Source organism: Battus philenor, unplaced genomic scaffold (assembly GCF_028537555.1).
Source record: "Battus philenor isolate CCGP_79_NKW_IND1 unplaced genomic scaffold, ilBatPhil1.0.hap1 SCAF_5, whole genome shotgun sequence".
In the NCBI taxonomy this organism is placed as follows: domain Eukaryota; kingdom Metazoa; phylum Arthropoda; class Insecta; order Lepidoptera; family Papilionidae; genus Battus; species Battus philenor.
Genome location: NW_027181715.1, coordinates 4,890,237 through 4,907,787, shown reverse-complemented (window position 1 = coordinate 4,907,787; position 17,551 = coordinate 4,890,237). Strand labels below are relative to the sequence as shown.

The 17,551-nt window shown below is 31.8% G+C and overlaps 1 protein-coding gene across 2 annotated transcripts in view; it reads left to right on the top strand.

The window, feature by feature from the left end:
• raskol (Ras GTPase-activating protein raskol) overlaps positions 1-17,551 on the top strand; it is a 167,262-nt gene that overhangs the window by 77,070 nt on the left and 72,641 nt on the right. Inside the window, exon 1 of one of the 2 annotated variants that reach the window (XM_068772165.1) lies at positions 15,463-15,682. The exons of the other annotated variant lie outside the window; for it this stretch is intronic. Within the exon in view, the coding sequence (XP_068628266.1) occupies positions 15,508-15,682 (175 nt within the window). The 5' untranslated portion in view covers positions 15,463-15,507. Of the gene's footprint in view, positions 1-15,462; positions 15,683-17,551 lie in introns of those variants that run through there. 2 annotated transcript variants of the gene reach the window in all.

The window sequence follows — 17,551 nt, the reverse complement described above, 5'->3', positions numbered from 1 at the left end:
TCATTATTATTATAACGTATAATACATTACTTTATATACAGTACGAAGTATAAAGTTTAAAATGCTACTAATTTTATAGTGCTAAAAATAGCAGTATACAAATTAAAATTGAAAGCATAAGTTTTGAAGCAAATTGTAGAGCGTCATTAAAATTGGATTTAATTAAATTTCGCAGTTAAATTTATCTCAAGAGATCATTTTTATTCTTCGTCGTTCCTCTTGACTATTTTTTGTAAAACTACTGTAGTTTTTTTAACCCCGATTTTGAATAATAATTATAGAACTGATCTCTGTACCATATATATTTTATATTATAAATTTATATTTTTCATGTGTATGAGGTATTTACTATCAATTATCATATTTGTTTGACTGTTTATTGAAACCGGAATTGGTGAAATATAAAAACTTATTCAATCGCGTAAAAGACGTGTTTTTAAACGTGAGAGTAGATTCATCGTTTTAACCCATTAAGTCCCACTCCAAGACTAATGCCTCCCCGAAAGTTAAATGGGGGGATGTATAATAATCGCCACGCTCGGCAGGCGGATTGGCCATCGCAGTGCGGTATTATGGTATGCAGAGGACGCGGCTGCCAATCCTCTGGAAACTTATTTGTAAGCGGTTGAAATCCTAAGTAATTAATGCACAAAGTGAATCATGTAAAATTGTATCTCGCGACCTACAAAGTTCCAAGTCCTGTACCGCTGGGCTACCACTGCTCAATAGTATAGGTTACTGACACAAAAATTTTCAAACCGTTTTTATTTCTGTTAATTTAGTCCATCACCGCAAACTGCAACTAAAAAAATCTGAGTTTGCAACTTAAAGTATAGGTATACAGGTTATATGAGAAGCAGATTCAAAGCTATTACACTGATTTCTATTCTTTTATTTTATACTTTTTCTTGTCTAATGCAAGAGGCTAATAACTTCTGGCATCACAAAGCCTGCAGATACAGATAACAAATGACGATTAATTTTAATATGTAGTAAACTGAATTTTAATCGTAAAATTGAATTTTCCGAGTATACACTCGTCATCACTACATTATTTATAACTTGCAAACCATTAATTTTTGTATAGGGTGTACCGTACATTGAATGACAGCAAATGAGCATTATATTTACCACTTTAATGCTTTTATACTTTAAACGTATCATCCGGCGTAACACGTAAATAATTATCTCTCTATGACGTAGTCTTTCAGAGTAACAAAACTGCTGTTTGTGTAAAGTTCGTAAATTTGTGATTGGTGTTATCCAATTATACAATAGGTCTCAACATTTCACTTGTAAAGGATTCACGCGTTGGAAGTGGAAAGATTTATATATAGTAAAGTATTATGCTTTTAGTATTGCGTTGAGTCAGAGTTTTCAATATTCGATGGGAGTGCATTTGTAGGTTCGTTCATATCGGGCACCGACGGCGGCGGCGCAAGGATGCTCTCTACTATTCTATTGTTTGTGTGACTCAGGGTTAGCAGTCTACAAATTATTTTAATCAATACTTTCTCGTTGTACATACTGCAAAAATACACGCATTTCATTACAAGTACTTAAACTTTTTAGTAGTTATAATTTAGTCGAAAATATAAAAAAATGATTTCTTTAAATCATTTCATAATTTTGAAAATATTAGTGATTGTACGAATTACGTGCAAATGAAAAAAATGCGAATTTGCAAAAGTTTCTTGAATATTAAAAATTATTGAGATTTTATATTTTAAAATTAGCTCTGTTTGACCAGTATTCACATTTTATTGTATTTTTTTACCCTTATATTTTAATAAATGGATGATGCTGCTTAACAGCATATGCTTAATGTTGTGTAGCGGAAAATAACTTGTAATTATCATAGCGAGTCACATTTGACGACCCTACATTTCTCCGTCTGTCGGTAGCGGGCAGACGCGAGGCACGCGGTGATCGCGCCAGTGCGTTACGCCGCTTCCGAGTCGCTGCACACAGCTTCGATCTGTGTTAAAAAATAGCAATATTTTAATAAGGTTCAACGCACACACGACTTTTGTGCTAAAAGTTAACGTGGAGTGATTCAGAACTAGTGATTAACAACCTATAAATATTATTGTGTCGGTTTTATTGTGATTGTGATAAGTAATCAGCTGTTCAGTGTGGACAATCAGGGTATAACGTGAGGTTTAGTCGATGTTTTTGTGTAATATTATTTAAAATTTACTGTAAAGGGCTTTAGCGAACAGCAGTTATCCCATAAAATACATAGATCGGCAGAGAAAAATAATATTAATTAAAAACAATAGTTTAATTCGTAATGAACACACCCGACTTTTTAATAATTTTTATGTGCTTTCTAAATATTAATCCCAACAATTTGTATTAAGACGCAATTTTATTATATTAATATGCGATGCAATCTTTTAGACTATAATGGCTTATTATATGAATTTCGAAGGATTACTGAACTATTTTCCTAAAATATTGTAAATTAATAAATATTTTTTACGTAATTGCGTTTTAAAAGACTTACTTTCTTTAAGTTAAATATTTTTTATCAATCAATGAACATCAAAATAAAAGAAAAAAAATGTGAATGTGACTCAATTTTTATTACACTTATTACAAGTCCGTGACAAATGCAACTGTTTGCATGAGAAAATCTTTATTTTTCATTTGCTACTATCTAAAAATAATTACAGAACATCCGGTAAGCGCAGATCCTATACTGCGTAGGCGTCGCACCAGAGCTACGTTCACACTGTCTTAATTGCTACCACTGTCTTTATTTAATTAAAGATAATGCCAATTACACTCGGCTTATTGTTCTCAGATCTTTTATATTTAAATTTTAAGCTACCTGCAGATGTTAGCAAATTAAAGTTTCTTATGCATAAATCATCAAAGGCAATATGGGAACAGATTTTTTACATTACCGTTTTTCTTGTTGTAAAAAATTAAAAAAAAAAGAAGTAAACAAACAAAAATTATGTATGTTTAATTTAAATTCAAACTCCTTTTAAACAGGTCGCGTATACGGGACATCGAAATTGAATTTTAAAATGCCGTTAATGCTAACCGTACTCTCTTTAATTGATTTTATTATTTAGTTATGCAACTCGATATGGAATATTGCATAAATATGTCGTGATGTGATAGCTTTTCGTGCGAAATTCTATTAAACTATCGTACGTATCTCAGTACCGCTATGTTAACTTCCTGATACAGTGAATCGATTCCGGTATTCGTTGTGATGGTGTCTTAATCGATGTTTATATCATTAATGTGACGTGGTAACGAGAGATTACAACACTTTAAAATATACACACATACACACACTTATATGTACATGGATGTGTGTAACTTTTGTCAAATTGTAGAAATATTATTCGAGTCATTCGCCTAAATCGTTCCGATTGACAATTGTTGTAAATAATCAATAGTAAAAATGTTTATTTCATAATGATTAAGTAGATACTTGTTAAAATTTTGACCATTTGCTTGACTCGGATTATTTCGTCATTTCAGTTCATAGATGCCCACTTCAAGATGTATAAATATATACCTCCCTCAAAGATACATATGGAGGATATACAACAATTGCCACGCTTAGCAGGTAGGTAGGTGATCACAATGTGGTATTATAGTACGCAGAGGACCCTACAGTCCATCCTCTATAAATATGGTTTTGAGTAGCATTTCTATATAATTAAAGCACGAAGTGTGAATTATATAAGGTTGTCTCTGGGGAATAGATCCTGTGACCTAAGATCGCAAGTCTTAGTCATCTACTGCTGGGCTACTACTACTCAAATTAGATTACTTAATCTTCATTAATATTGGTTAGTGAAGATTAAGTAATACTCGAGCTCAAATGATAAATCTGTAAACGTTTCGGTTTATGGCTATCTTCAAACAAAAGTAAAATAATTGTACATACTATATGTGTTGGTAAACGAAATTATCATACAAGTAAATATTAAGTTTTCTAGGTGACTTTAATCTGATGTACAATTCTAGGCCAAAGGCCGGATATTCTCTTAATTAGTAGAATGAGTTTATATTTAGTGTGTTTGGACCATTATATTAACCTAACTTTACATATCCCATGGTTACACTTAGGACTTTATTATAAAATTGCGGTACCATCAAAAACAGACATCCATTGGATTACTGTATACTATTTCATTAACTTCTAATATTATGCTATGTTGACAATGTCAAGGGAATAAGAGAAATGGGTATAAAAATAATGAAAAAATAATAATAGTGTAAATAAAATTGTGTTCAAATTTTGCAAGCATTGTATAATCTAGCATTGAAAAAATGTATCGTTATGTGATTATTATTATTGAAAAAAATAATAAATTTTATTTATGGTAAACAGTCGAAAAACTGAGAGATCGAGAACCCGTCAAACGGCGGACCGAGAGAAACTGCGTGTCAGCGAAAGTTGTCGATTCGACGTATCAGTGCATTATGGAAATTGTGCCAGTTTTCCAATCGATTACGTAAATTAAAAAAAATACATTAATGTTTAATCTCGTGTGACGGCACAGTAGCTCGTTCAAGTCAATGTACGATCCGTGAGGTTTTATTTGAAAAATTATGGTTTAGTGTTATCGCATTAAGACGTAAACTTGTCAGTTTTTACAATTAATGGAATATGCAAAGACTTATTTATTACTCTGTTATTGCCTCTTAAATATTAGTAATATGTATTTTATACTATAAAACAATCATCTCCTGTCATCATAATATTTTTGAATTTTTTTAATGTATTTAATTTAAACAGCCAGATTTTTGAACATAACTTTCTTATGCTTTTCTTTGAACATAACTATCTTTGAAGAAGATTTCAAAATATCATTGTTTCTAATTTAATCAAAACGATGTCTGTTAAAAAGTGGTTAAAAATGTGAAATTTACCAATTTTAGTTTCACCAGTCCGCCATTTGAATGTCGTATTCAAAGCTCTATTTTTCTTAAATCCATTTAGTTTTTATCTTTAAAAAATCCATACCTGGCACAGTTGCGTTAAACATTTATTTTTTATTTAAACGACTTTCATTAAAAAAGTTTTAAACAGTTGTTACTAAATATGATTTATAAAGAATTTATTTGTTTCACGGAATTTAAGGAAACCATCTCAAAAACTTGCAATTGAACTGCAGTCTTTTCATGCGACAAAGTATATCGATGTTAATCACAGCAATGATTTTTATCCTGTTAACTGTTAGCGTTATTTTGCTTTAACATTCGCGCATACCTCAGATATGTATAGGAGCGTTCGGTACAAAAGCTGTTAAAAAACGTTTGCATTCGTCATGTTTTTGGTTGCAAATATCCGTCTAATTTACAATAACGAGTGCCCAACCTGCATTTCGGTTGCGTCACTTTTAAAAAATCTGCAGTAATTATCCGAGGGAGCTGATGAATGCAGAGGGTAATGCTAATAAATCGAGAGAGCATCAAGGGCTCAAAAACAAAGGGCTGAATATCCCCGACACAGCTCGCGTCAAATTCATTAGGCAATCGGTATGATCCGGAATACATGGGGGCGACGTATGCACACCCCTTTTGCGACGCTAAAACACAAGGGGATGCTCTGAAATTGTTTGTACGTAACGAGTTGCAATACGCGTCGCTGGCTCTCTAGCCAGTCTGTCTAGGTTTATGAAATATCTAAAACTAAAGTTGTTTCGGTTAGAAACTGATAATATAACGGATATAAATATGTGTTTTATATCTTAATTTTTTTAACGAAAAGCATTCGGATATACTTAATATTGAATTATTGAAAAGGCTAAAAAAGTATAAAAATGCTGAAGCTATTTCATATCGTGACAACAACAAATGAGACTTTTCGAGGAAACGAGATCTACTGATATTAATAAATAAAAAGCTGTGTTAATTTAATAATCTTTAACGTACATCAAATTCGCTAAATATCTTATGTAAAACATACTATGCTTTTACTACTATGCTTCTTATAACCGTTACTTTATATCTAATCGAGCAAAGGTTATCATAACGTCTGTGTTGGAGTAATTGAATTACACTGCTTACCATAATTCATCATAAGATTCGCGGCGCGCTGTAAATTGTCATAACGATACTAAGCGAACGGATAATGATGCCAAGGTTGAGTTGAGTATTAAAAAGACAGTGGACGTCTTGTCCTTACAAGCTTCCTTAAACGGTTTCGCTGATCGAATGCATCATATACATTCGATCAGCGAAAGAGCATATACCGCCAATTTTTGTAAGGACATATATATATACATAAATATATAAATCATAGGTTTTTGCGAAGCTTGTCACGATCTTATATAGCTGCAAAAACGTGTTGAAATAGCTGTAAATGTTATAATATCTCTATGATTACAATGTTAAAGTTTATTATAATTCGTATTAATTTATAGTTGTAGTTTTGAGTATCACTTCCTGTTTACATTACATAAACATTCGATTTAGATGTGTAAAGAGATATCGTCTTCATTTTAGAATCTTAAGTTGATTTTTAAATATTCATAGACACAGATAAATGCACATAACTAACCATATATTATCATCGGCTATTCGTTGTACAATATTTTCATAATTGACTTTTTAGGAAAAAAATCTCCACGTTATCCAGAGACTTTTCATTTATCTTTTTACCGTCCGTACATACGTACGTACTTTTTTTTAAGGGATTTCTTTACATCATTTTTAATTAAAAAGATAATGAATATAAAAACATTTAACGCTTAAGATGAGATGAGGCACGATAATTCTGCTCGTGAAGAAGATAATACGGAATAAATAATAATTAGGAATAGGCATACCAACAACATGGTTACACAAGCGGACAGCGCGTGTTTAGCAACTTGATGTGGTACAAGCGGACACAAAGATATTATTACTTGATGAAGCCAACGGATCGAGACAATCGTTTTAATAACGACTCGTTCGTGAGATATTTACGCCTACGACGCAATCGATTTAATTCTAATACTGTTCTCCTTACATCGATATTAGGAAATATGACAACAGTATTTAGCGTAAATTAATTACGTGTTATCCGCAGTTCGGTTTTAGAAATCCATTTCAGAGTTGTATCAACAAATTTGTGTTTAAAGGTCACTAAATAAATCTTATTCTATATGCCATTAAGCAGTGTCTAAGTAGATAGTTTAACATTTAAGTGTCGACGCGATACTAGATTTAAGTGTTATTTGTTTATGACTGCCTCGACGGCCTGTTTTTATTCATATATGTTTTTATTGTGATCATATTTTAAAAAATCGGTTAGGAATTATTTTTTTTGCGTTTTATATATATAACGAACGAAAGAAACCTCTATAGCTCAGTGGATTGGCTAGTCAAATTGATAGTGGGCCTTAATGTTCTAAAGTGGAGGCCACGGATCGACAAGCATAGCGTAGGACAAACACACACAAAGTGAACGGAGGACAATCTTGTTAGGTCGTCGGAAGGCAGCGGATGGAAGCCGATTTTAACCAGTTTTATTGGAAATTTGTGGAGGAGTCTTATGTCCAACAATTTCCTACGATTAAAATAACGTTGGTAATAAATCATTTGTATATTATTAACCCTTTTAATATGTTTTGTACAGTAAACGGTTAATATAAAAAGGGTTATTTATAAACTAACGATAAGGCAAGGACGAACGACGGCTAAGGCGTTAAATTTCTGGGCGTGTCGTGTTTATAATTTACATTCTTAAAATATAAGAATCTGTTCAAGGTCAATCGAATTATTTTTTTATCCTTACGTGTTAATATATGGTTATTGTTTTATTGCTAATATTTCATATTTAAAGATATTTTCGCTTAGTTACTTCAAAATGTATTCCATTATAGTAAGAGTTAAAAAGTAAATAAGCATTTATAGTGTATGCATGTGCAGGTTTCGTTGAACAATTTTTGTGTTCCAATAATTGAGGAATAACAAGTCATTTGTTATATATAATATGTAAGAAGTTATATTATAGTCCAATGCTTCATGGAGTATATATATATGATATCGTTATATTACATTGTGATAAATAAAAATTCAGTTATTCATGAATTCCAAATTCCAGCTAAAAGATTATTAAAGGAATAACACGTAAATAAATTCTTATTATTAGAAACAGATGAGACTAGTACGGTGGACTGCCAGATACGTACGGCTAGCTCAAAACAGACATTGTTAGACAACGTTTAATAGAATAAAAATGTGCAAGAGCACATTATATAATAATCTTCGTACCTAATCATCCCAGCGATTTATTGACTGTTACGTTCAAAATGTATTACTCTAGTATATACTCTCTACTGTATGGCGGCCTATGTAGATGTTGTGTTAATACTCATTTAGACACCTTTTTTTATTGTTTCTCCGGTGAGAAAATACTGTATGAGATATTAGATCAATCTAATCCGTAACTCCTCGAGCGTCTATTTGTATGAACATGCGCTCTCGTCAGTGTCAATGGTGACATTACGTTGTAAACATACTTCCTATACGATACAAGACACAGGAATATCAGAGCACCGTGCTATTCATCCAGTCGCCTAAGATCTTACAAACAATGTCTGAATAGAGTTTATTGCCTTTCGTCGTATACGCCGCTTGATAAGAGACAGAGCGCTAGATCCTTATGACATCAATTGCCGTCGCACTATAAGAACGTCTGAGTAAGGTGACCGTACCTTCCTCAAGAGCTTTGGCCCATACTGGCGCTGTATAAAAACTTATAGATCGCACCAATACGTACTAAAGGTGGCAACTCGCTTGCGGATTCCCCATATAGAGTAGCAGCCACTTTAAGGTAACAGCAGTTTTCATAAGCCACGGAGTTAGGCAATTATAAACGCCTTAATGCAAAAGACACCTGCCAAAGTATCTGATGTTTTCAAGAATATGTAAGATACTGACGTAAGGTTATACGTCAAATTGCTTAACGTGTCCGGTGTACGGTTTCGCGCGCAATGCATGTGCGTTCACGCCGCCATATTTATAGTTTATAGCACGAAGCACATAAAGCGCTCTGTAATGATGTAAACAATGGAAGTTGGCAACGGGCCACCTGCCTGCAACTAGTTTGCCTCCATGCTTTTGCCATAGATGATAAACAAATTTTTAATTATATAGTTAATTTCAGCATTATTTCCATCATATTTTTGTCAGCTATAGGAGCACGGCTACTAGCAGCTACTTTTTTAAAAGGTGTCCATATAACAATTTACATATATTTTCATTGTCTTCTCTGTTGACAAAAAAAGCTATTCTAATTCCTTAATTGTTGATTTTTCCCACACTCACTTAACCTTGTTACCCACCGAGATTAAACAGAAACTGAGAACTTCAAATCACAAGTTAAATAGACAACAGTCACTCTAATCAGAAATCATTATGCGCCACATTGGGAAATTTTTGAAAGGGCTATGCTTGACATTGTTCTACGAGATCGAATAAGGATTAAGGGATCAGTAGACGAACGAAAATAAGTATCACAGTCCAGTGGATTGATGAGTTAAATAGAAAGTGCGACTGGCTATAGGCCACGTGTAGCTCAGAACAAAATGCTGCTGGAACTTAAAGATTCTAAAGTGGAGACCACAGCCCGGCACTCAAAAGGCGAAGAGACGTTATTGTTAAGGTCGTCGAAAGTCGCTATATGAAGGCCGCTTCTGATCGGTCCTGTTAAACAACTATAGGAGAGGCTTATGTGAGATGAAGATGTCTTAAAATGACTGAAATTTATGATGTAATTTATGAATCAGGAATAGTTAACGTAAGAGCAAGAGAACACGTCCGCGTCGCGCAAATGACAGGTGCATTTAGCTTGTTATCACTTACCAATGAGATAAGTCGTGTAAACGAAGCAGTTCCATTTCACAATGCAGCAGCAAATCGAATTTCAAGTTATAAAAAGTCGTTAATGAAAGTTGTCGCTATTTACAATTGTTCTACTTTTAGGCATAGGCCTTTTCTATACAATGAAGTAATAAGGCAGCGTATCGTACGAGTGTGAATTAAAGTTAACATTTATGACCATACATGTAGGCGAGGTAATTTACTGGTTGCAATATTTCTTAACGGAGGTGTATTGTCTTATGTTATGTTAACTGATAAAAATTTTATTAAAATTAAATATGTCATATAAATTTAAGTTTGATATGCGTTATGTGAAACCGGTAGCGATTTCGGTGTCATTATTGTAATGTAGACTCGACTTTGTAATTGGATTCCCAATATTTATTAACCTTGGTATGTCTCATTGTTGTTTTTGATAGGTATATTTTATTCGATGTCATTTTAATATTTATTGATGTTGTTTCTTTTGTACGTTTTCGTATTGAAATGATTGCTGTTCGTTTCTTGCTGTATTTAATTTCAACAGCGTTCACGTAAATATCGAAATAGTTCAATATACTTTAATAAAGAATAGTAAATACATAGTGATTGGTTACATATGTAAAAGCTTCAAAGGTATACATTCACCTTATCTGCTGTCAATTAATATACGGTACAACTTAGCCAAAAAATCAAAGGTTTCAGAAATAATAAGTTATCTAATCATAATGTTCAATAGCAAACGTTTTTTTAAATTAGAATTACGACATATTAAAATTAATTACTGCTTACTATCTGTGCTTACAGACTTTGTATTGTCAAATTTCATGGCCTATTGCATAGTAAATTCAAAATAAATCCAAAAGAAAGAATAAACTATACATTAACCCTTTTAAAGCTTCTACATGTATAACCCTGTATAAAAAGTAATTATTGGAAGGTTTTGACTAGATGTAATACAAAACATTTTTTTTTCTTTCTCAGCGATAAATTTTAGCTTTACAAAGTACAGTCATTAACGCGTAGGTAGGATATCAACGCCTTCGCATCGACGATGAGTAATATCGACTGCTTACCTTATGCGCCGAAATGCATCATTATCATTAAACCTATGTTTACACCCGATGAAAATAATGTTAATTATATGCACTGAATCTCTTATCTATAGCCCGCATGTTCTGATCCTGAGCTGCTATTTCACGATATCATCAGCAACAGTTCGAATACGGTATTTGCGAATATCGATATAAACTTTAGTTTGCATATGAAAAAATTATGCAATTAAAAAATTGAAAATTTAACCTATCGTTCTTGTAGTAATGTAAAATATTATAAATTAAAACAATTCGATATGCGCCAATTCTTTACTATACTTCTTCATCATGAAGAGGTTAAGTGAGATAAAAATGAAAAGGAAGATTTGCATTATGTTTATACGAGTATGTGCATAGCTATATATTTGAATGTTGATGCGAGCTGTGAGCCGTTTTGGCTTTTACAGCTTCATCGGACGCAGGGCTCGCGAATCCGAAATCCGCGAGCTAATAAACTAAAAATAATTCTACGTCAGATGCTTCACCTGACGTATTGTATTAGCTAATTGTTACCTAGTCTGTTTTCGGAGAAAGGTGCATATAATTTGACAAATGCTTTTTATACTTAAATTACACGATATATATATACGATTTCTCTGCAGCAATGCGTTCGTTGTTTCAGCCCATAGACGCCCATTACAACGCGTAGGCTTCTCCCAAAGATATATATGTGGGGATATACCATAATCGTCACACTTGGCCGGCGGGCTGGCGATGACAGTATGGTATTACAATTCGCAGAGAAAGCTGCAACTCATGATCTGGAAACTTGTTTGTGATCAGTGGCGATTCTATATAATTGATGCATAGAGTGTGAATTATTTAAAATTGTATCCCAGTAATCGAACCCGCGACTTGCGACTGCAAGTCTCAAATCTAACCAGCTGGGCTATCACGGTTTAATACAATTCGTTCACTTTCTGCGATATTTGGTAGCAATGAAAACATGATGCTGGTACCTACTACACACCATTGACAATTAGTTAAACGTATAAAAGCCTTAAAGGATGGAATGAAAGCTCGTTTATTAGCAAATAGTAATATTTCTATATATGAAAATCTAAAACAACTTATTGTTATATTATAATGAATATACCAGTACAGTATAATAAAATTTACACTGATTTGGTATATCAATTATAATGAGCGATAAATATACAGGTATGTTACAAAACTACTATAGGCATATTACAAACTACTACAAATTAATACAGGAACAGAAAAATAATAATTCATAGCGCTAGTAATGTTTATTTGTTACTAATATATCATTGGGACAATGTTTCAAGTCCACAGTGTGTATTCGCCTTAAGATCAACCTGTAGTATAAGCCATTGTATTCCGTTGACGGTGGTCATTTCTGACGTGAGCTTGCTAGATTTGGCGTAGACATTTGCATTCTTCGGTTAGTTGCAACAATGGAAATGTCTAGGGCTATCTTGTTACAGAACACTACAAAGATTCATATTACTCTAGATAAGATCGCGTATGTATATTGATTGTTTTGTCTTATATTGTATGTAAACAGGCAAAAAAAAAGCACTAATATGTGTGGAGTATATTAAAAACTTTTTCATCAACACACGTTTTATGCTTGGAATTCATCGATTCTTAATAATTTGAATGATTTCATCGTTTATCAAAGAGCAGAGCCATTGAAGGACAATCGTCGAAGAAGAGTTTGTACAATAAAAAGTTCTCTGGTAGTCTAATAGAAAAAATCTAAATAGAACTCTTTTAAGAGTAATCACTTTTATTGATTTAATATAATAATGAACAACTGTGTATTGCGTACACTGCGAGACTTTACTAATAAAGTGATTATGTTTTAGTTTTAATGCTTTAGGTAGTACATGATATTTTTTGTGATTACATCTTGACATTACTTTTTTGGCTTTGACGTCGATATTTAATAGTTATGATCAAATTTTATTATGTTTAATATGAGTATAGAGAAAGAAAAGTGGGGTTCTTACTACATACCTTGCACTTTTTCCACTTTTTTTTCTCATAATAAGAATCTTCTTCGTGCCTATAAAAAACACTATATTGGTAAAGTCGTTCTAGAGTTTTGCGTTTAACAACACAATTGCCGATTCATTTTTATATACACATATGTACACTGATGACCCCTAGTGCAATTAGTTATAAATATACAGCAATTAAAGTGAAAGTCACGTTAGCATAACTGGTCCCTTAATTTTGTAATGCAGTGATTTCGATAGAATCAAAGAACATAATGAATAAAATATATGTGAATTTCTCATCATTGTCTCCATTCTTAAAATTTTCAGGGCCAAATCATATCACACTTATTGTTTGTCCAATCTTAATGTAAAAAAGAATCGCCTGCGTTTGTGGTATTACCAAGAAAATTGCGACAAACACAATTAACAATAAATAATAATGTGAAAATTTCATGAAGGTGATTTTATCACCGCGTAATTGAAAGCTTTACGATAAGTAAAGTTTGTGGTTGGCTTTTAGCCAGGGCCTTTCTTTTAAGTAATCTGCTTTGTTTAATTGTTTGGAGTATTAACTAATGGCCAGACTTCCACTTAAATTATTTTTTGTCTTTGTTATAGGAATTTATATATATATATATATATATATATATATATATATATATATATATATATATATATATATATATATATATATATATATATATATATATATATATATATATATATATATATATATATATATATTCGTCGAGAGAAGAAATACATATAAATAATGGGCTGGACAGATCGCGTTGACTTAACCATTAAAATAAATAGTAACCCCCCGTGGCCTTGATAAGTATTAATCATGGATTAATAATTGTTAAACTGAATTATATTATTTTCAAATGTACATTTATCCCGTCTATGGGTTCTGTTTATTCTCTTCACTTTACAAGACATTAAAATTAAATACAGAAAACTCAAAACAAAAAATAACATTTTGTCTTTACAATAAAAGATAATAACTTCAATAGGTGTTAAAGTGTAAATATGTACACAGATGTTAATCCTTAAAGCATTATTCATAAAAAATTATCAAAAATTTAACTACTTTTTAATTTAAACTTTTTACCCTCAAATGAAAATTTGAGGGTAAAAAGTTTAAAGACATGCAGTCGTATGTATGGATGATTACACACAGTTCAGGAAATACTTCCCGTATTTACTTACTTGCGTTTTTGTTTCTTTTTTGATCACGTTACGTACAAAATACTTTTATTTATAAAAACACAATTAAATTTATTCACAACCTTTTATTGTTTTCATTACTATAATACGTAAAATCTATAATATCTGTTTGATATTTTTAAATTTATTTTAGTTTTCAAAATATTTTGTAATTAGCGCGGCCACTATTTTATTGTGTCACGGACCGTTACTTGGATCCAATTTCGATGTACTAAACAATACGTTGTATTTTTGGACTGACATCATTATGTGATTTGAAGTTTAAATTGACTAACTGAAACACATCGAGGTCTTTTATGTGTATACAGGGTGATTGGTTATAGCTCTAGAAGCTATGAAGGAATGAATGTTTAACTCATTTGCTGTCAATTTGTGCATGGATACATCCTATCCAGCAATAATAAATAACTTAATAATAAAATGGTAAATAATATTAAATTTACTATTACACATCAAATTAATTCTTGTTAACCATCTGTCCCTGCAAAACTTTGTTCTACCAGAAAATATCAATTCCAAAAGAAAAAAGCGTTCAACACATCTAGTTATTAGAAGTAGGTGTAAGAACTTAAGAACTTTTTGCTGACAGATTGACCGATCTAAAGCTTGTACAAAAATAAACCGTGACCTGTATACTTGAATGTAATAATAAAAAATGTTTAGATGAAATGATGACATAGTTGAAACTATTGATAAAATTTTATTTAATGTATCATCATCTTGTATGTGTACGGGATCTTATCCGTAAAGAAATTGAGTTTAAGCGTAATGTATTTTTAAGCGTGGCTTATTCCAGGAAACCTTAAAACTTACCGCAATAATGCATTGTTATAAATATAAGTTTTGATTTTTTTGTACTTAATTACACTGCATATCGTTTAAATGCAAACAAGAAAACCTTATTTGAATATTAATTAATAAGACTATTCAATATGATTTTATTCAGTTTGATGATCACATGGATAAAGGATGTTAAACACACTAACATAATTCTTGACATTATTATTATAATAATAACATTATACCTTTCGGGTGATGTTTACTTGTATTTTATTTAATTCTGACATTTATTAAAGAGGTGCTGTTCAGAAAATTTTAGGTGGATAATTTTATCTACTTAAAATTAAACAATTGTATTGTAAAACCAAAATAGTTAGTGTCGTTTTGCTTTAAACGGTGCATAAATTGAAAAATTGCTTCGCTTGGTAGATTGATAGAAAGGGCAGTGCCCCTATTATTGGTATTGCGATTGTTAAGATATCTCAACTGCTGTTCGCTGGTCTACCAATTGTCAGTGTTAACTCAATTTCAAACGTTAGTTCCACGTTCAACAGCTCGTGATGTGGTTTGTGATTGTCTGCGTCTATTGTAAAGTGTAAAGTGCAATGTAAATGAGTTTACAAAAACTAAAAAGATCGCGGTTTAAAATGTGGAAAGCAATAATAAATAGAAAAAGAAAATACAGCGATGTTCTCCCCTGCGATCGTGAATCATATGCTGCCCTGGCCGCAATGCAAGGCGGCAGTGCGGCGACTTTACCGCCATCTCTTGATGCACTCCGAGCTTGTAAGTAATAAATAATGCTACTAACCGACAGATGTCGCTGTCCTGTGATTTTAATAATAATGCTATTTACTTCCTTTTATAAACTTAATCTTATTTTAAGTGCATTTAATTTTTTTATAGCTGCAAAATATTTTATTTTATTATGTTTATATATTATAAATAACAATTTAATTTGTATTGTAGTATTTATATTCCTCGGTAGATGGCGTGTAATCTTTTGTATAAGTAATTATTCTGTTTCTACAAAATTGTTAAAGCTATAGTTTCTTAAAAATTTTTATTGAATATTTCCTGCTGTAAGTTTTACCTTGCCAAAATTATAAACCCCGCTTTTGTTTCATCTTCTTATACAGAAAAATATGAATCATGCCATTGTGTTTGCCATTCCGACCGCAACGAAAGTCTCCGCCCTCTAAATAAGGTTAATCTGCATGACATTTTTGTTGAGCTTACCTTCGTGACCACGCCACAATGCTGTAGCACAATGGAGTTAGAGGCTGGTATAGCGATCTCAAAGATTCGTGACTTCGTATTCGGCCTAGACGAATCTTTTGTTTAATTTTACCGTTTTCCATTCTTTGTTAATGAAAAATATAATGTTTCGATGTAAATATTAAGTCTACATTAATTTATTACAACTCACAGTTTATTGTCCTATTAATGAGTAATTATCTTAATAAGGTTTGATACTTTAGATAATTAGAAGATAATGTAGAAGCTATTCTATATTAAAACTGCTAATTATGTTTAGCAGTGTTTACAACCATATTTCTTTTAAAAATGTCATTAAGTGAGTGAAAATGTTTAATCGATTAGAAAAACAAAAGTTTACTTTGTACTTCACTTAACTGATCGTAGTTTACAAATGTTTCATAAATTTTAAAATAAATACAATGCAGTGTCGTTGTAAGTTATTTACGTTTAACTTAACGTTTTTCTTTCAATTATTGCATTAAGAAAATTTTAATCATATATAAAACTTTGACCTAATAAACATCCAAAAATTAATCGTCACTAAAAATATCAACGAATTTACTTCCGTTTATTAGCTTTATAACCTTTAAACACTTTTTATTCTTCTTCTATTAATTTCGTGTAAGATATGTTTTGAGCTTTGGCTTTAAAGATTTATTTTTTTGTATTCTTTGATGCTTATTATTACCTATAGTGTAAACTATACAATGAACTTCTCACGACATAGTTTCCATGACTTTACGTAAATCCGCTAATTATTGTGTGTTTACTCATCATAGTGAACGATCTATGTACACAATGAGAATTAAAGAAAAAAAATTCTGCCTTTAAAAAGTATTTTAGGATTTTTCAAAGACCACTGCTGCCGCTTTCGTTAGTTTTTTTTAACATCAATGAAATTTTATTTTAGGCATAGTCTGTCTTATTAATCGGCAAACGTAGTAAGTAAAGTTGAAGTATAAAACAAAAACTAATATGGTTTGTGATATTGCATCAGTGTGCTCTTCTAAAATTCTCTATCATTGTCTACGGAAGATATAATACAAATTCGTAATTTCTTGTAGCAGTGACACGGGCCCTTTGTTTGTTGTTTATACACGCAATACAAATGTTTCGAAGTTTCCGATGCTTTACGGGTGTGACCCACTTGCGTGGCGGCCGTCGGCCCCACAATCGACACACATTCACTACACGTCTCTATGGGGACTTGAGACGTATCTATTTTGTGTTCGAGTGATATATGTTGTCAACCAATACAATGATTTTTTTATTCACGATACGTTAAAAATGTATAAATGTTACACTTAATCGCGGAACATTACTTATTTTTAATAATTTTAAAGTACCGTAATGATTTTTTCAGGTTTATGATTTTGTCCGCTGTACCAGGTTTAA